Raw genomic sequence first — 21,258 nt, 5'->3', positions numbered from 1 at the left:
TTCTACTCAGAATCACGAGCCCTTTCGATCCTACTAGGTAAAAAAAGTCGTCCCGAATTTAATTTTTCCACTTCGTTACCATTTTTCAAACAATACTTACAGCAGTTACAAAGTACCTATGCAATATAAGTAGAAATTTTTTTGATCATTTTTTGTCTCTTGTTTTTGTCCAAGATCGAAGGGGCTCGTGATTCTGAGTAGGAAAAACATAAAATTTACCTACCTTAGAATAAATATTTTTGGGGATTGTTCTAGCGAATTGTGCCAAACACAATAAAAGTGCATAAACAAGGAAATATCCAAATAGATAACAAAAACATGTTTTATCCCATTCCCCAAGGTTTTTCAACATTAACTTATATTAGATGTTGTTCTAAATGCGAGCCGTGATAAGCTTTGTAAAACCCATTTTCTTATCTAACTTTAGACTGTATGCTAACGTGACAGAGTCTGTTATGATAAAAAATATCGAGTCTTTAATTATACTTGTATATTTCGAAGTGTATTGGGTATATATTAACTTGGAAGACGCATCTTCCTCAGTTCCTTTGGAACCATTAAAGTGAAAAGTTTGGTGAATGCGTAAAAATGAATTTTACGCATTTTATTTTTGCTCTTGTTATTTGTGTAGTAGCCGCTGGTAAGTTTACTATATATATATTTATATTTGTTTTTTATTTTATCTCTTTTATTAACAATATTAATAACATTTCTAATTTATTTAAATTTTTCTGTGCGGCTTACGCCAAAAGTGCATATATTTGGTTTTTTATGCAAGATTTTTTTTTTGTAGTTTCGATAGTCCGTACCGTATGTACCGTGTGTACTTAAATAAATATGGAAACACCTATACCTTGTACTTTTGGCTGTTGAAAAAAGTGTAAACAAACCCGAGCTGTCAATTTTGAGGGTTGTTTATTAGGTAACGTTTAGTTCTAATTTTTTTCCTTATTTAAAAATAATTGAGCTCACTACTATTTTCCATTTCATTCCACCATCATGTAATTTCGTTTGATTTGACGAAACATATACACCTTCACGAATACAAACATATCTTCATTGCATTTAATGAATATTATTCTATTCTTCTGGGAATCATCTACCAAAAAGTACCCAATTTTGCAGAGGTTTGAAACTCATGGTTGCATTTTAATTTGGGTGTAACACTACTAAAATATAAAGGTACTAACCATTACGCGATTTTTAATTTTATCTGTTTGATGCTTGGTATCGATCATCATCATCATCATCTGTTCCGAGTTCGATATTTGTGTTTTCGAGCTTCCGTTTTACCGAATGAGATGGTGATTGTTATATTTATGTATTTGTTTATACTAGATGGTAGTTTAGTTGATTCAGTAATATTTAATAGGTACCACACCAAATATTTAATAGGTACCGACTACGATTAGAAACTTGTACCTACACTCCTTTTGTTATGTACCTATTTGGTAAAATTAGGCGGAAGTATATGTTTTTGGACTTTTTGGAATGGAACGGACTATAGTAGTATTATTTTTAAATACGAAAAATTGAATAGGAACTAAACGTTACTTTATAAACAACCCCTTTGACGGTTGGTTCACAGTTTTTTAAATACCTAAAAATACAAGGTATCGCATTGTTACTTTCACCTTACCTGCCATTTACGCGTTTATAATCATAAAAATTGGCTCACCATAAATAAAAAAATACCATGTAAGTAGCCACCTATAATTTTGTTCTTCAATCTGGCCTTAAAAGGTTCACTACCCCGGGATCTGTCAAATTTGACAGCTCCGGTTTGTTTACACTTTTTTCAACAGCCAAAAGTACAAGGTATAGTTGAAATAACCTAACCACAAAATTTTAATAATAAAAAAAAAACCGGTATAGTGGACCAATTCATCAAATATCACTAAGAACGGGAGTGTTACTACACACACACTAATTCAGCTTTCAAACAAAAAAACTCAATCTAAACTGGCCCACCCGTGCGGGAGAGAACATGCCACAGACAGACACACACACAAACAAACAGACAGACACGTCAAACTTATAACACCCACTTATACGGTGACCGCTTTCCATCAGGCGGACCGTATGCTTGTTTGCCACCGACGTAGTATAAAAAAATACCTAGTGTTATTTATTTACTTCCCAATGGCCGCAATGGCTGTGGTTCGTATTAAAAAAATGTCTTTGATACTTTAATTATTAAAATTTTTCGTGTTCATATTTTTGAGTGACGAAAACTATCAGTCAGCACAAAATAAAAATGACCCTGCCCCTAGTATTAAAAAAACTTGTATACAAAAACTTGAACCAAAAACTGCATCAACAAAAATCTCATTTGCATTTATTGGCACTGATTGGGCGCTTGACCCCTGACATCAGGATGATAAATAATTTATTGTTAGGTACCTATAGGTATTTTTTATCGCAGACTGGTACAATTCCAAGAAATGTTTTTGCGAAACTTGTTTTTCGGACCCAACTTCTTTTTAATCCTGTTGTATTAAATAAAGTTTCTAAAAGTAAAAACATTTTTTTTGTTTTTGAATGATAACAATAAACGCCGGACATAACGAGTGGTTGTTATTATTATGTATTGACAATGACATGTTTTAAGCTTTATAAAAATTCAAAGTAGCTTTATGATTAAAATTATCCTTTGAATTAAAGATACTTTCCTAGAATCAACAATTTTTTGTCCTTACATTTTGATCCTTTCAAATCATTTTTAAGTACACTTACCTACACACGTGCAAGGCCACTTTGTGCACGAATTACATACGAAGCTTGCTGTACCTACCTTTACACGTCAGTACCTATAGCTTGTACTTTTGGCTGTTGAAAAAAGTGTAAACAAACCGGAGCTGTCAAATTTGACAGATCCCGGGGTAGTGAACCTTTTAAGGCCATATTGAAGAACAAAATTATAGGTGGCTACTTACATGGTATTTTTTATTTATGGTGAGCCAATTTTAATGATTATAAACGCGTAAATGGCAGGTAAGGTGAAAGTAACAATGCGATACCTTGTATTTTTAGGTATTTAAAAAACTGTGAACCAACCGTCAAAGGGGTTGTTTATAAAGTAACGTTTAGTTCCTATTCAATTTTTCGTATTTAAAAATAATACTACTATAGTCCGTTCCATTCCAAAAAGTCCAAAAACATATACTTCCGCCTAATTTTACCAAATAGGTACATAACAAAAGGAGTGTAGGTACAAGTTTCTAATCGTAGTCGGTACCTATTAAATATTTGGTGTGGTACCTATTAAATATTACTGAATCAACTAAACTACCATCTAGTATAAACAAATACATAAATATAACAATCACCATCTCATTCGGTAAAACGGAAGCTCGAAAACACAAATATCGAACTCGGAACAGATGATGATGATGATGATCGATACCAAGCATCAAACAGATAAAATTAAAAATCGCGTAATGGTTAGTACCTTTATATTTTAGTAGTGTTACACCCAAATTAAAATGCAACCATGAGTTTCAAACCTCTGCAAAATTGGGTACTTTTTGGTAGATGATTCCCAGAAGAATAGAATAATATTCATTAAATGCAATGAAGATATGTTTGTATTCGTGAAGGTGTATATGTTTCGTCAAATCAAACGAAATTACATGATGGTGGAATGAAATGGAAAATAGTAGTGAGCTCAATTATTTTTAAATAAGGAAAAAAATTAGGAACTAAACGTTACCTAATAAACAACCCTCAAAATTGACAGCTCGGGTTTGTTTACACTTTTTTCAACAGCCAAAAGTACAAGGTATAACTATCTATTTACGTATTTACCAAAAAAATATTTATTTATTTAAAAAACGTATGAAAAAACATTATTTCCAGCAGATGACGGCTACGAACACTACGGCCAGGTCAAGGGATGGTTGAAGGTCCATACGCCTACAACGTGGAGGACCGCTCGTCTCACCTGCTTCGAGGAAGGTAACTAACATACTTAAAAAAAAAACTTATTACATAGGTAATTACTTTGTTAAAACTAAATTAAACTAAGAACCAAGCGCTAGGTAAAAGTCTAAGGTACGATGAAACAGACGTCTTAAAAAATATACATAATTTTATCGCGTAGGTATATTTTATACAAAGTATGACCTCTTGATACCTCTTTGACCTCTTGCTATTGATACTATGCCAAAAATCAGTATTTTTCACTATAAGTTTGTATATTTATATAATCAAGTTTGTCTTATTTCTGAAGGCCCAACAGATAACTTAATATGACATTGACAATGGCGTTTCATTTTTGCAGGCCTATGCAAATTCCTCCAGAGAAAATATGTACTTAGTTGCTTTATTTTATGTTGATCTTAGTATTACATATAGTTACGATGTTGATATTTGACCATTCCATTATTGAAAGATAGTACATAATGTCCAGTGAGCTGCAAAATTGCGTGGCGAAATTATGAATTAATTCATTGATAAATTCGCCATGCACTTTTGTAGTTCACTGTACATTTAAAAATCCTTTTGTTGGTAGCCTATCTAGTTATACTATTTGTTAATATCAAGCCAATCCTTCACCGTTTCTGATATAATCAGATTTGAATGTACCAAATGTCATAATTTGACTGTGCAAAATCTGCTGAGTCCGACTTCAAAAACAGCTTGACGAAAGACCTTTTTATCATAAATAACTCCAAAGAGGTTATTAAAACATTTTTTCTTTTTCCAGGTGGTGTGCTGGCTTCACCAGAAAATGAAGCTCTCCTGGAGGCCATGAGCGCCGCTATGCTGGCTCACCCCAAAACATCCCCGTACATCTTCACTGGCATCCACGATACTTTCTCAAAAGGCCTCTTCTATTCCCTGGGAGGTAGGTTAACGTTAAAAGTTCTCACGGGATTGGTGTCACGTTATAATTCGACGTTATAAAACATACATGTTTAGTATTTTACGCGATGAGTTGTCGGCACTATTTTTGTCAACCCAACTCTATCAAGAAGCCTATAGCAAACCAAACCGTTACTCTGCCACTCCTGGGCATTCAAGAATGATGAGGGAGGCTTTCGGTCACCATAGGGAAACTACCTCCCAGAGAAAACCTGTTAACGGTGTTCTTCTGGGACGAAGATTATGAGTATTTAAACCGTAGACCGTGAAAGACTTGACAACTGACGCTCGTGATTACAGCTTAATATCAGCTGTGCAGCCTTGGTATAGTAATTATTTGAACAGGCTTCACGAGGTGTTTTACATCTTCTGAATATACAAAAGAAGAAATTGACTGACTGAAATATCAACGCACAGCCAAAACCGCTGGTCCTAGAGATTCCAAATTTGGCACGTTGGTTCCTTATAAGGGATAGAAGAGCACTAAGAAATGATTTTTCAAAATTCACAGCCTAAAGGGATGAAACTGGACCCCCACCAAAGTTCAATGTTTGCATAAGCTTACTTTTAGTACGCGGGCGAAGCCGCGGGGAAAAAGCTAAAAGCCACATAAGCGTCCAAAAATACTCCTTCACACCCTAAATATAAAGTTGCCAAGTCCTCTAAATAACGTATTTTTCTTTCAGGTATTCCTCTGAAGAAGATACCCGTTCCCTGGGCACCCGGCAAACCTGAGGGCAAGAACGACGAGAGCTGCGTGAGCATGCCTTACGATGGAATGCTCGTTGATAGTCCGTGCACCGACGAACTGCCCTTCATCTGCTTTAAGAAGGACGTCGTCCCTAAGGTGCCTAACTGCGGTCCTGAGGACAACGGTAAGATTTTAACAATTTTGACAATCTTGAAAATGCTGCAGAAAATAGTCGCCGTCAAAATATACGAACCTATTCTTAACCAAAATAATAGCATTAGAACATCCAATAAGTACTTATAAGCTCCTGTACTTATAAAACACACTCTCCAATTGTCTTTTCTATTGCAGGATACGCTTACAGCGCCAAAACCGGCAGCTGCTACAAGTTCCACAGGGAAGACAAATGGTGGAAGGATGCCTTCGCCTCCTGCGACAGCGAGGGTGGCTACCTGGCCATCATCAACAGTGACGAAGAAGCCGAGGTCCTGAAGAAGCTGTTCAGAGCCAACCAGTTCGGACGTAGGGAAGGACAAGTGCCAGACTGGGTTAATGGAGTAGCTCATATTGGATTCGTTGACTGGGGCAGGGAAGGTGGCTTGTGGATGACTATTCATGGTAAGTTTCTATTCAGATAAAATTAAATTGATTAAGAATAATTTTAGAAGTAGTACTTATGGTGAAAAAGACAAAGAATTCTGCAAAGGGTTAGGTACTTTATCAGACTTCTTTCCGCCTAATTTTTGTTGCCTCGTGTCATCAAGACGTTCACTTGACTTTCAAGGCATAAAAGGGATTCTTCATTACATTTTGAAATACCTTGACTGTTCCTAAATGTCAACTGTCGAGCTGGAGACAACACAAGATTTAGTTACCCTATTTGTGAATCCTATATTGTGGAGCTTCCCCTTGATGCCACAACTCAAAAGATTTTTCCTCCTACTACTTGTTAAGAAGGCTGTTCAGTGTTCACTGTTCAGGTCGTCTAACCATCTCCGTTTTTGGCGATTTACACCATCATACAAGAAGTACATTTTTAAACAAAAACACTTTTCACTCCAGGTCAAACCCTCGAAGAGGCCGGCTACCTAGAGTGGAACCACGGCGAGCCCAACAACGCGACCAACCAGTTCTGCGGAGGCATGTTCCTGAACGGACGTTTTGATGACGTCAACTGTTACGATGGAGACCCAGACCAGTGGACCCGCTCCTTCATCTGCGAGAAGGAGCCAGAGTTCGTGGAGAATGTGCCAGAGTACGACAACATGGTTACTACTGTTGCTTAAAATTGTGACGAATTTGTTGCCATCAAAATTAAAAATACAGACTTAATTTAGTTTATACCTCTATAATGCGTTTTAATGAAATGAAATATTAATTTTTCCAAGTAGGCATATTACAATGTGCATATGAACGTCAAATAAAGCTACGCCGGCTCTAACCCTACGCCTCAGTCTCGAGAAGATTTCAGTCCCCCCCCTCAGTTGGAGAGGGGGGTATCCACTATGGGACCGGCAAGAAACTCGGCTTTTTGACTGACTTTTCTAAAAATCTCTCGAGCCGCTATATCTGTAGCTAGTATAATTAATTTTAGGAATAACGAACCGATTTGCACTTTCCGATAAATCAAATGAAATACATACTTAATGAATCGGCTTTCTCAGTGTCAAAACGGGCGTTATTCCTTAGAAAAACGTCATTTTCAAAATTGACATCATATCATAGTTTTACTTGTAATAATCGAGCTGTTTTGTTCCTGTCGACATTTATCGTTCATTTTTATTTCTCCATCCATACAACTATCTCCACTTAAAAAATCACGTCCATTCGTCGATCCGTTTGCCGTGTAAGACGGACAAACAAACAGACACGTGCTTTCCCATTTATAATATTAGTATGGATTTTAAATACATGGCGTACTAGAAGAGAGGCCTATGCCCAGCAGTGGGCGATAAAGGGCTGACATGATGATGATGATGAAAAATATCCGAGCTCCATCAGACCAGGCTCATTACTTAGTACTTCGACAACTCCGATAGCGATCTGTTAAATTCCCAGTTTACAGTAAAAACCTTTTACAATCGTATATAATATTCAAACCGCTGGGAACTCTCTAAATAGTTGCTGAATAAACAATGTTTGTTTATTGTTTCTGAGGTATAGATAAGCAAATAATAAAGACTGTCGGCTAATACTGACGGTGCTAAAACTCGCATATGCGGCATCTAATTTATGGATTAGGATTAATTATGGTATCGCAGTTTAGAATTAATTACGGTATGAGTCCCAATGGTGGGTAAAGACCTCCTCCATTGCTAACCATTTCTCCCTATCCTGCACCGCCTTGATCCAGTCCTTGCCTTCTATCCTTTTCATCATAGAATATATTGAATAGTATGGTATCAGTCAAGATTTTCGAATGCAGCGCCATCTATTATTAAATTACGACAACTTTTCATGTGACCTTCCATGCCTAAAGGTTCCTTATAGCACATAAAGCATGTGGGCCCTTTAAACATGGAACGACACATATTCATGGCGGTATCTTTAATTAAGGCGATATATTTCCGTAGACGCTGCGCGCACTCGTTTTTTGAAGCCGTTAAAAACATAGGAAAACGCAATGGAAAAATCTGAAAACGATATATGTTAAATTTCAGGATCTGGTGAGTATGTTATGGAGTTGAACACCATGAATGTTACAACTTCGCTTGATAGAAAATGACTCCAAAGTTACCTCTTCTCTTAACAATAAATCGTTCCCATGGCTACGATAAGAACTTTTTTGACTTGTTTTTTACTTCAATATATAGGTAATAAGATTATCTAGACGAATCTGATAAGTTTGTGCCGGTAGCGTCATTAAAATAATATAATATTTACCAAATACTACCAAATCCGCAAAGGAAAGATGGAACAACTATGAACCCAATTTTAAGACCTGTTACTAATCCTGTTTTTGTAAAAAAAATTTTTTTTTTGAAAATAGTTTTGAAATTGAAAACATTTTCGATGGCACTTATGGCCTCTTCAGTCGCGCGGCGGCGCTTTCAGAGGATGGACCTGTGTCAGTTTTCTCCGCGTGGTCACGTGTCATTGAAGCAATGGGGAACAAAGCTTTGAGGAGGCAGAAATAATAATTGCGTGCTAGAAAACAAATAAATAAAGAAAATTCTAATCAAAGCCCGTGAAAAGGTAAGAAAATGATAATTTATATATACACGTAAGTATTTCATTTTCATATGATGTTATCAAGTGACATTTACGATATCTAAACATCATAGATTTTAGAAACCCCTAGATGACGGGTCTGTGACGTCATTACAGCACAACTTTTCCACTTAGAAAATATATGACTGATGTCCAGCTAGTGAACAAACTTACGCAAAATTTTCATAAAAATATTGAATTGTTCGAAAGAAAAGGCGGCGGTAGGTACAGTACTGATTGAAGATCAGATACGGTAGGTATTTCTGTCTTTCAAAATTTGGTATAAGGTTAATTAGATCGTGCTACCCTCCGTCTATATTTTTTCTGTGTCTATGCCAAACATGTGGCCAGCCTGACAGAAATTTTGTTTGACAACTATCGCCATTTTTCCACAATAGTTAAAAGATTTCAGTATTTTAACTTCTCAATAAATTTTGATGAAAGTCCATAATCATACATTGATAAAGCTGGACAATTTTTTTTTTATTTTTATTTGGTGGGTATGATTACGGTACTTGATATTTAAAGATATTTGTCTAATTTGCAAGATTATATGAATCCTTCAACAAGCTGTCTGACTCCTTTAGAAGTTATTTGTCCGCACTTCTATATTATAAGAGGTGATATATTGGTGTGGAATAATAAGCACTTTATAATTAACTCCGTATATTAAAATAACCAGTTAACGTTACAATGGTCGGAGTGAGACTGGCGTCTCGTTCTCACATTGAAAGGATATTGCTTTTGGCTAGTCAGCTCATATCGCGGTGCGCACGTACTTGAATATGAGCTGACATAGCTATACTGTTCCTACATTACTTCCCCCTTAGGGAAAAAAAAAATTACATAAAAAATTACATACAATTGAATAGTATCTGATATTTGTTACACCCTGTATGTTTCGTATGTTGTGGCTATTCAGCTATCGGACAGGTGCGCGTTTCGCTGACATAGCGTGACGCGCAGCTGTGCGATATGAGTACAATGTTACACAATGGAGGTTGTATTATATGATTACGTTACACAACTATAATTAGATATTAGAACTAAGTTTATTACAAAAATGTTTGATTTTTTTTTTACAAACATGTTCATTTATATACTGAATACACTTGATCATTTTGATAGCACTGAATTATTTGTTTTATTTATAACACTTCACTTAGTAAATCACAGGTTGTTGTTTCGGTTGGGGTTGGGCTGGTTCCCTGTGCACTACGACTGCTGTTGGCTGAACTCTAGCTACTGCTTTTAGTAACCAACTTCTTATACATTGTCTGCATTTGGACTGTATGAAATACAAGAGAAACAGTGCCAATATCACTGAGATAATTATGAGGATTATTCCAAAATAATTCAATTTCGTGTCTACTTGTCCAGTAACACTATGGACTTCAGCAATTGCAATACTGTTATGTGAACCATCCTCTTTGCTCTGTGCATAGCCCATTTTAATTATATTCAAAATTTACTTTTATTACACGATAAATATATGACACACGTTGTGTGTTGTTAGTACCAATATTTTACGACAATTGCTTATAGTTGACACAAATACATATTTATAAGACAATATATTAGTAACACATACATTGCAAAATTCATTTAAATTAGTACAAAAATAATTCTGTGATCAAAGTTCATACTTTCACAATACGATCTCTTCAGCATTTTATGCTGTTATACATAACGTAAACACTTACGACATCATGACTAACGCTACCCAGCCAGTACTGTAACCGCTATGCTTTGCTATAAAACAACATCACATCATTGCCTTACTATGATAAATAAGACGGATAATGTCTGTTTTGACCGTTCGTATGTAATATAAGTCCCGTTACTGACGTAAAGTTCAACTTAAAACTTAAAGTATCTGATTTCCTAACTAGGGTGCGGAACATCATGTTGCAGAGTCCGACTTGAAGCTGATTATACCGGTGTAATGAGTTTGAACGTAGTCTTCCCTCTCGAGAGATAAACTACCGATGCTACTTTTCGGAAAACAGGAAAAAACTTCCTGCTCCCGGGGTCCAGGCTCCATCCAGGAGATGCTAAATTAAACACAGTAGCGGACCCGAATGTCACGTTCTCTTATTCATCGATTAAAAACCTTACAGGTTTATTTATAACCCTACCACTTTTAGTGGTCCGCGGTTTCGAGTTAGCTTCGCTTTCGCTCTGCGTTGTAGTGGAGTCGCTTACCTTACGTAGGTTCACGCTATCGTTGACGTCATCATTCCAAACGTGAGCTGGCTTCAACCTATCAATTGAAATGCGAGCTTGCCTATTTTGAAATTGGATGAGAAATACTTTATCGTCTCTTTCTAAAACTTTAAATGGTCCCATATACGGTGGTTGTAAAGATTTCCTCACGGTATCGTCTCGTACGAAAACATATTCACAAGTTTGCAACTCTTTGTGAACAAATAGAGTACGGTTATTGCGAGAACCAATAGTTATCGGTTTGTATTGAGCTATTGTATCGCGAATGTTGTCAACTAAACTACAAGGATCGCTAGGTTCGTTTGACTGTGTGCTGAAAAAGTCTCCGGGCAACCGTAGTGCCCGTCCGAACATCATTTCTGCGGCGCTTACGCCGTTATCGCTACGTCCTGCGGCACGCAGGCCAAGCATCACAGTAGACAATTCGTTTTCCCAAGAGCCGTTGTCCATTCTAGCCATAAGGGCTGCTTTAAGGGTGCGATGGAATCTTTCCACCTTAGCATTGCTCTGGGGATGGAACGGTGTGGTCCTAATTCTATCTATGCCTAACAGTTTCATAAGCTCGCGGAACAAGTTACTTTCAAACTGGCGTCCTTGGTCTGTCGTAAGTCTGGTCGGACAACCGTAACGTGCGATCCAACCGTCGAATATAGTTTTGGCTACAACCTCTGCTGTCATATCCTGTATGGGAAATGCTTCCGGCCAACATGTACGCCTATCTATTATTGTAACTAGGTAACGGTTTCCATGTGGAGATGTCGGAAGGGGTCCGACTAGGTCTACGTGGATATGTGTCATACGGTCGGCATCTTCAAACGTTCCTAATTTAGACATCGTGTGACGATTAATTTTTGATTTCTGACAAGCGATGCAACATCTTGCCCAATTAACTACGTCTTTGTTCATGCTAGGCCAAAAGAATTTCTTTGTAACTAGCTTACGAGTAACACGCGTTCCAGGATGACTTAAGTTGTGCACACTTTCGAATGCTGTACGTCTAAACTTTTGTGGTAAATACGGTCTTGCTTCTTCTAAAGAAATTTCACAATAGACAGATTTACTACATGTAGGTATCGCTATTAGTTTTAATTTTATATTGCTATTTCCGTCGTGCTGATCCGATTGCGTCATGTTTTTTAACCATTCATCTTTTGCTTGTTCGTCGGCGAGTTCTGCGTAGTCAAGCGATGTGGGGCAAACAATGGTCTCTATGCGAGAGAGTGTGTCAGCAACAACGTTCTCTTTCCCACTTATGTGCCGGATGTCAGTGCTGAATTCGCTAATGAACAATAGTTGCCTTGTTCGTCTTGGTGTTTCGTTATTATTCTTGCCTATATTTTCGAATGCTCTACATAAGGGTTTATGGTCCGTGTAAATTATCAGCGGCCTACCTTCGAATGATTTACGAAAATGTTTCAGTGACATGTAAATAGCTGATAGTTCGAGATCATATGCAGAATAACTTTTTTGAGCTTTAGTCAATTTTTTTGAAAAGAAACCTAAGGGTTCCCATTTCCCGTCAACCAATTGATTCAAAGCTGATCCTACTGACGTAGTTGACGCGTCAGACATTAAGGCTAAGACTGCGTCGGACCGAGGGTGGGACAACGTAACGGCTTTTTTAAGGCCCATTTTACATTGCTCGAACGCCTCTTCGGTCTCGCTCGTCCAAATTATAGGGGTCTTGTCTCGCTTTTTCGCGTTAACTAAATATCGGTCGAGTTTAGCCTGCATGTTCGCTGCTCCAGGGACGTGAGAGCGATAAAAGTTTAGCATTCCTAAAAATCTACGTAATTGTTCTACGTTCTGTGGTTTTGGGTAGTCGACTATGGCTTGCACTTTCTCCTCTAACGGCCTAATGCCCGTGGTAGTTACCTCATGTCCTAGGAACTCCAGCTTCGATTGTCCAAAGCTACACTTGGCTAAATTGATCGTTATGCCGTACTTGTCGAAACGCTCGAAAACCAGTCTAAGATGGTCCCTATGCTGCGCCTCATTATCGCTCGCGATAAGAACATCATCTAAGTAATTGAACAAGAAGTCGAGACCTTCCAGAACTGAACTGTTCATGAAACGCTGAAACGTTTGAGCAGCACATCGAAGCCCAAATGACATTACTGGAAATTCAAATAACCCAAAAGGGGTAATTATGGCGGTTTTTTCAACATCCTGTTTAGCTACTGGAATGCAATGATACGCCCTATTTATGTCTAACTTGGAAAATATCTTTTTACCTGCCAATATGAACGTAAAATCATGTAATCTCGGTATTGGGTATCTATCAGGCTTAGTTTGTGCATTTAAGGCACGATAATCACCGCAAGGGCGAATTTCGCCGTTCTTTTTTGTTACAACCGTTAAAGGACTGGCCCATTGACTTTTGCTAGGCCTACAAATGCCTAACTCCTGCATACGACGAAATTCCTCCTTAACTTTTTTATACCTGTCAGGTGGTAATGGTCTAGCCCGCGCGAATGTTGGTGCACCCGTCGTTTCGATATGGTGTACCACATTGTGTGTGGGTGTTTCCTTGTATGTCGGTGGCTTTGTTATGCTAGGAAACTGCAATAACAAATCATGATACGGATGGTTACCATTGACAGTATTAATAGTTGGTTGGTTGCTACGTACGGTCGGTGCGGTTATATTAAGAAAAGTCACCAGATCATGCAATTTGCGATCAGTTAAATTTACTACTAACTTGTGATGACTCAAAAAATCGGCTCCCAGTATTGGCTGTTTAACGTCGGCTATAACAAATTCCCATTTGTACGGTCTACGTAACCTTAAATCTAACGTTAAAACTTTAACACCGTATGTTTTGATTTCTGAGCCATTTGCTGCAAACAGTTTTAGATCAGAGCACTCACCCGCACGTTGTTTGTTCTGCACTGGTAATAAGGAAATGTCAGCACCTGTGTCCACTAAAAAATGCAGTCCAGTGTTTAAGTCTGTTACGCATAAACGACGGCTTGGTTTGATAGTACAGATCTCCGTCCTAGTCGCACTCTGTACTATCTCCGCTAGTTTTCCTGTTGGTTGAGTACCCATGCGCAGGGTTGGCGACATTTGGTGGCGGCGGGACCGAATCGGAAATGGTAGTAACAAAGCCAATCTGGTCTCCTCTCGGCCTGGTTCCGGTGGCGTGACGTACTCCTTGGTCTGGACGCTGAACGACCTCCGCGTCCTCTCCTTCCGTAACTGCGACCTCTTGGCCTTGCCCGTTCCAAGTCCATCATTCTGACGCTTAACTTGGCAATCTCAGCGAGTATCACTGCTGTATCTGCGGTTCCTGAGGTGTTCGCTGCGGCTCTGTGCGCCTGACTCTGTGGTACTGCCGCTGCTGCCACGTTAGGGATTCTAGTGGCTTCCGATACGTCATCGGCGATGTTGGCCAGTGTGTCAAGATCGCTCTCCCTGGATGCTACCAAAACTGCGCGCACTGCCGTAGGTAGGTGATTCTGCCACATTATTCTCAGTGTGGCATCGGGGAAGCTGTCCTTAGCCAGGTTGCGCATCTTGGCCAATAGCTGGGACGGTTTTTGATCGCCCAGGTCCATTTCCCCGAGGACCTTCTCTACTTGCCTGTTTTTGGAATCTTCCAACATCTTCAAGAGCTTCGCCTTAAGCTCCTGATATCGGTTGGTGGCGGGCGGGTTTGTTAGAAAATCCGCCAGCCGCAGTATTACATCCTTTGGTAGCTTTGACACCACCATGTCGAATTTGGCGTCGTCCCCTATCCGCTGTGGTGTTAATACTGCTTCCGTCCGGATGAACCAAACTCTGGGCTGGTCCACCCAGAAATCTGGTATCCGGCTCGACACTGAAATGGCTACCACATCGGTCGTTTCTGCTGCTGGTACATTGTCCGCGCCCGGTTGAGTCTCACTGCCCGAAGTTAATTTATTGGGATCCGGACTCATTTTTAATCACTTTAACTGTTTTTATTATTCACTGATCGTCCACTGATTCACGTCGGGAGGTCACCACTTTAGAAGTTATTTGTCCGCACTTCTATATTATAAGAGGTGATATATTGGTGTGGAATAATAAGCACTTTATAATTAACTCCGTATATTAAAATAACCAGTTAACGTTACAATGGTCGGAGTGAGACTGGCGTCTCGTTCTCACATTGAAAGGATATTGCTTTTGGCTATAGTCAGCTCATATCGCGGTGCGCACGTACTTGAATATGAGCTGACATAGCTATACTGTTCCTACACTTCTTTGACAATAGTTGATACTTGATATGAATATTACTTGAGAATTCAAGGTAGGCATAGAATGGTATTGATAATTTATCCTGTGCTGGGTTGTATTCCATTTGGAGGTACGGTAGTGGCGGTAGTGCCCCCGCCAACACAAGTCAAGCGAAGAGAAAAGCTGTTTTCTTGAAGCATTTTATCGTTCTTCTGAATCCTCCAATTTTGGGTCTGGTTTAAACCAGATAAATATAATTGTCAGGATATGATATCAATAGCAACTGTATTAAATAGACCAAGTTTCAATTGCATAGTTTTCATACTTTAGATTTTATTCATATCTTAATATATACACCGTGTTTCACTTAACACTAAAAACCTGACAACTGTTTGTTCAGAATCGAGAGTAGAATCGATTGAGCTATATCTTGATGGGGGTAATATTTTTTGTTTTAATTTGTATTATTAGTTATTGTTTACGTGCCCATTCTACAAATTCTTAATACAACATTGTGCATATCATATTGTTAGAGGTTGTATACCTTTTTCAGTATTTAAGGGTATTAATACTGGCTGGTTACTTGGACGATTATTTTTTCCGCTACGAGATAGACGTTGTGCGTCAGTTTAATTTTAAAGTTTATCATAAATCATAACAAATTGAACTCGCACCTAATTACAACCTTGTCATTTTGAATGTTAGGTTTAAATTTGCTTACTGCGTCACCTGTCCAATTTGAAGTTTACTGTGACACAGGTTAAAGTGCTTTACAGTGACATAGCTGTCTATTGGTAAACCTTATGTCGTTGCAGTAACATACACAATTAAACAGTTTGAAGGTTTATGATGGTAGCTAGCAATTATTTTATTGAGTGTAGAGTTAAAAGCCGAGTAGAGCTGCACAGAAAATTAAAAATTCAATTTAAAAAAATAATAATCATCAGATTAAAAAATGAACATTGTAGATACGTTTAAAAAAATAAAAATCAGTTGGGGTGTCTGCGGTTTTGAGTGATACCGGAAACACGGTGTATAGCACAGATTTCATCAGTGACTGGCTGAGTGACTTCATCATGTTTGAAGTTGTAGATTCATAAACAACAAGAATAAAATTCGAAAGTTTGGCATATATACAGCTTAAAGGCTTTCAATATGAAAAAGAAAAAGCGTTATTTATTCACGACTGACAAATTTTATGTGTCTTTTTAAACAACAGTGACATGACATAATATCTTTTTACATAAAGTCCATGGTCAAAGAAGCTGATGGTTACTGTGTTCTGTTAACAATAGGTTTATAAGAAAAAACTTCTACATAAAGTAGAAACGCCGAGATGTTAATCTTTCCCCTCCTCCCGCCTCCCCATTTTTATGTCCCCATTTTCAGTTTTTTTATATATTCAGGAACCGTAAAAGCTACGGTTATGATGTTTAGGAAAAGTAGGTATATTTCCATAAAATTCTCTACACAGTATTATCTTTGCAGGTAAATAATTGTAACTCGTAATTTTCAAATTATGCTCCTTTTTATTATGGGACTAATGACGAAAACACAAAAAAAATCTATTGTATACATTTCGACTGTTATGATACAGCTCATTTCTATGGAACTTCCAATTTTTTTTTCGTGGTTTCAGTATTGGACCCTTAATAAAAGTTGTTCATAATGATATCAAAAGTCACTATGCAAAGTTTGAATGGTCCTTTTCATTTCACCCTGTCGATCTGTAGCTAAGTGCGATTACTAAGAAGTTTCGACGATGGCAGTTGGAGAATCCGAAGAAATCGATAAAATTGATTGTAGCTTAGGGACGTCCTTAAAAGCAACGACAACGCTGACCAAACATACTGTAACTATAAATCATTCGTATTACTTACACAAATGATGAAACCTAATAAAAAAAAATAAGGCGGTAATCGTTTACTATCAGGCGATACAGCTGCTCATTTGCCTCCTATTTCATGAAAAAACTAAGAAAGCCCAGTTAAAATACGGCGATCATTATACTGCGATCCGTCTGTGTCATGCTGCCGCGCGAATTTGAGTTCCCGTGTGCGACAAGCGAACAGAGCCGCGCGGGCGGGGCGGCCCAGACGCCGCGCACCTCACCCCCTTGGTTTGGTTAGTTTGACAGATCATCTCGCCTTAAGTTTGATGTAATCATCCATCAACCAATCACATAAATAACTATTTCTACGCGGACTTATTTGCCAAAAAAGATGACAATAATAAATTTTACCATTCAATTACATAAAATTAACCGTAGAATGCCGTTTGCTAGTTTGCGGGTGGTACAGCGACATCTAGCGAAAAATTTGGACATCAAAAAATACTTATACATTTTACGACAACAAGTCATTACCCAGTTTGCTGGGGTATGGTTATGGGCTCCGATTTTCGCACTTAGCTTCATAGAGAGAGGCCATTGTGCGGGTTAACAGTGACATCGAGCTAACAACTTGCACTACGGTATATAATTGTTTTTCACGCCCTCTATCGTTGAGTTTCCTAAACAAATCCTAAGTACATCAGATTTACTACTTCCTTTGACTGAAAACACCGTGCTTTTTACATCCTCGTCCCGACGCATGAGCGGGTTGGGCTCTGCCCCTCTTGCCGAATGTGTCCTTCTACTTGGTGATTTTTAATGCTCACCTTTGGTCTTTTTGGCATGCTTTGTGTCTTGCCCATTTCCATTTAAGTAGTGGAAATAGAAATGGTCGCCACTGTGCCATTTATTAACACTTAAATGCATGATTTTTTTTAAAAGAGATATCAATATTATACAATAGACAATGGTTTTCTGACTCTGGGAAAAATATATAAAAAAAACAGATCGATTTTTATACTAAATCAGTGTTAGAAGTTAAATAGGCCAAAGCTTATTTATATAAATATATTGTTATTGGTAAGTTTTATTTAAAAAAATACTACTATTATAAAGGTACAGTATTTGTGAAATCGCTATGATAAAATGTTTAAACATAAACTAATTACTAACTGTGAAAAAATCAGCCTAACGCCGTGTCTTGCGTGGGTGACGGTCGCGCGATGGTCGCGCGACGGCGATGCGACGCATACGAAATGAAACCTTATCGATATGGAAGTATGAGACGCGACGGCGACGGTCGCGCGACGGTCGCGCGACCGTCGCCCACGCAAGACACGGCGTTAATCACATAGGTACTAAAAATCGCTATCATCCTGTTTTTTTTACACTTTTCCGCCATTTCATCTTAATCTCTAAATAATAAATAGTAAATCATTATATTATTTAATTTATTTAATTGTTATTAAATAATAATAAATAATGCATAATAATTAAGCAATAAATGTGATTTTGGATAGCTACATATTGAGCCATGGGCCATCAAATATATGATGCATATTATACATCACCATGCATTTAAGGGTTAAATAATTTAATTCATGCCGGAGTCGGTAGATAAAACTTTCTCGAATGAATTAAGTAATGACGTGTCTTTATAATCTGTTTTTCTTTGGTTTTCTAAAGGTGAAAAGGTGAAATCTCTTAGTTTCAAGGTTAATTTGAGGTCTTCCCCAGCATAGGCGCATTAAATAGGCTCCAGATCCTTATCAAGTGTGAATAAAAATGCTTGACTGATAATATGGAGAAATGCGTATATAACGAAAAGCACCTACGTTACAATACCTAATGTCTTCATACATAATTCTACAAAATTTATTGCAAAGTGTGTAAGACAAAAGAAGAACCCAACGCGTCTTGTTTTTTAACCGTCGCCTCATATCTCAAGAAGGACGGTTATCAAGTCGTCTGTATGTTTTTTTATTTTTATTTTTTATGTTTGTTCCTCGATATCTCCGTCGTTACTGGACCGATTTTGAAATTTTTTTTTGATTGAATGTATATGCATACAGATTGGTCCCATTTTTCTCAGAACCCAGTTCTGATGATGGGATCCTGGAGAAATCGAGGGAACTCCTCAAATCTGAAAGGCATACACATGGTGATTTTTGTGTTTTTAAAGGAACAGCATGCATTTAGGTACGGAACAGTGGCATTTGGTGCAGTGGAACTGCTGATGATGGCCAGAACGGAACTCTTCAAATCTGAACGGCACGCTTATAGTGACTTTGGTATTTTTATACGAACAGCATGCACTTTCGTCCAGAACAGTGACATTTGGTGCAGTGAAATTTCTGATGATGGTCAGAACCGAACTCCTCAAATCTGAACGGCACGCTTATAGTGACTTTGGTATTTTTATACGAACAGCATGCACTTTCGTCCAGAACAGTGACATTTGGTGCAGTGGAACTGCTGATGATGGCCAGAACCAAACTCCTCAAATCTGAACGACACGCTTATAGTGACTTTGCCATTTTTATAAGAACAGCATGCACTTACGTCGAGAACAGTGACATTTGGTACAGTGGAACTGCTGATGATGGTCAGAACCGAACTCCTCAAATCTGAACGGCACGCTTATAGTGACTTTGGTATTTTTATAAGAACAGCATGCACTTACGTCCAGAACAGTGACATTTGGTGCAGTGGAACTGCTGATGATAGTCAGAACCAAACTCCTCAAACTTGAACGGCACACTCATAGTGACTTTGGTATTTTTGTAAGAACATGCATTTAAGTTCAGAACAGTGACATTTATTTAGTTATGTTTGTTAAGTATATTGAGTTTTGAACTGAAGTCAAAGTTTGTCAAGCTTCGATTTCTTATAATATAATCGGATTCATGAGGAATTGAGGAAACTCCTCAAACCTTAACGTTATACGTATATTCATTTGTGTTGCCATCTAATAATTAAAGCATTAAAAGCAGTTTTAAAAAATACTTATACATTTCTACATACTCCAACATTCTCAAGTAGCTTTCACCAGAACCCGAAAGGCGACGGTTTTTTTTTCTTAAAAATTATTAACCGTCGCCTCATATCTCTCAAGAAGGACGGTTATCAAGTCGTCTGTATGTTTTTATTTTTTTTTATTTTTTATGTTTGTTCCTCGATATCTCCGTCGTTACTGGACCGATTTTAAAAATTTTTTTTTTGATTGAATGTATATGCATACAGATTGGTCCCATTTTTCTCAGAACCCAGTTCTGATGATGGGATCCTGGAGAAATCGAGGGAACTCCTCGAATCTGAAAGGCATACATATGGTGATTTTTATGTTTTTAAAGGAACAGCATGCATTTAGGTACGGAACAGTGACATTTGGTGCAGTGGAACTGCTGATGATGGCCAGAACGGAACTCTTCAAATCTGAACGGCACGCTTATAGTGACTTTGGTAATTTTATAAGAACAGCATGCACTTTCGTCCAGAACAGTGACATTTGGTGCAGTGGAATTGCTGATGATGGTCAGAACCGAACTCCTCAAATCTGAACGGCACACTCATAGTGACTTTGGTATTTTTGTAAGAAAAGCATGCATTTAAGTTCAGAACAGTGACATTTATTTAGTTATGTTTGTTAAGCATATTGAGTTTTCAAGTCAAAGTTTGTCAAGCTTCGATTTCTTATAATATAATCGGATTCATGAGGAATTGAGGAAACTCCTCAAACCTTAACGTTATACGTATATTCATTTGTGTTACCATCTAATAATTAAAGCATTAAAAGCAGTTTTAAAAAATACTTACACATTTATACATAAGCAGATATTATCTGCTACTGCATCTTAACTTTTACTTTACGATACCGGCAACTGTTACTTTTAGTTAAGTACTTACTTTCAAATTTAGAATATTAAGTACAGATTTCTTAATAACTATATGCCATTTGCTTATCGCTCCTAAGTCCTAGAGAACTTATAATTATGGATAGAGATTAAAAAATGTAAACGGGTTAGTGTTCTAAACACGAAAATAACAAGTCAGTATAAATGTAACATCTATTCGGATATTCTCGCAGTTTTAAAAATACAACTTACGATTCGCAAACGCTAGCTTGGCAAAAAGGCTGCATTGGTGCCAAGAATATTTTGATTTGCAAGTAAATGCGTAACGGCATTGCGACAGAATACACACGTAAGTAGTCATATATGTGTAGGTATAT

General features: G+C 37.7%; 1 protein-coding gene across 2 annotated transcripts; it reads left to right on the top strand.

Annotated features, from left to right (window-relative positions):
• The first annotated feature begins 492 nt into the window (after positions 1-492).
• LOC125233178 lies at positions 493-6,904 on the top strand. 2 transcript variants are annotated; one of them, XM_048139068.1, is made up of 6 exons: positions 493-640; positions 3,859-3,957; positions 4,709-4,849; positions 5,553-5,741; positions 5,909-6,175; positions 6,620-6,904. In XM_048139068.1, the coding sequence occupies exons 1-6, from the start codon at positions 589-591 to the stop codon at positions 6,841-6,843; spliced, it is 972 nt and encodes a 323-aa protein (XP_047995025.1). In that variant the 5' UTR covers positions 493-588; the 3' UTR covers positions 6,844-6,904. The 2 variants fall into 2 exon arrangements, with proteins under 2 accessions (XP_047995025.1, XP_047995026.1); XM_048139069.1 differs by having other exon boundaries at positions 495-640; positions 3,862-3,957.
• Positions 6,905-21,258: the final 14,354 nt, after the last annotated feature.

The sequence above is a fragment of the Leguminivora glycinivorella genome, chromosome 14 (assembly GCF_023078275.1).
Source record: "Leguminivora glycinivorella isolate SPB_JAAS2020 chromosome 14, LegGlyc_1.1, whole genome shotgun sequence".
NCBI lineage: Eukaryota > Metazoa > Arthropoda > Insecta > Lepidoptera > Tortricidae > Leguminivora > Leguminivora glycinivorella.
This window is presented reverse-complemented; position numbering and strand designations above follow the sequence as displayed.

Bases quoted from the DNA above. Each gene is read 5' to 3' on its own strand.
- LOC125233178 (XM_048139068.1), top strand. From the start codon at position 589: ATGAATTTTACGCATTTTATTTTTGCTCTTGTTATTTGTGTAGTAGCC. The intron at 641-3,858 runs GTAAGTTTACTA...CATTATTTCCAG, and splicing joins TATTTGTGTAGTAGCCGCTG to CAGATGACGGCTACGAACAC. The intron at 5,742-5,908 runs GTAAGATTTTAA...TTTCTATTGCAG, and splicing joins CTGCGGTCCTGAGGACAACG to GATACGCTTACAGCGCCAAA.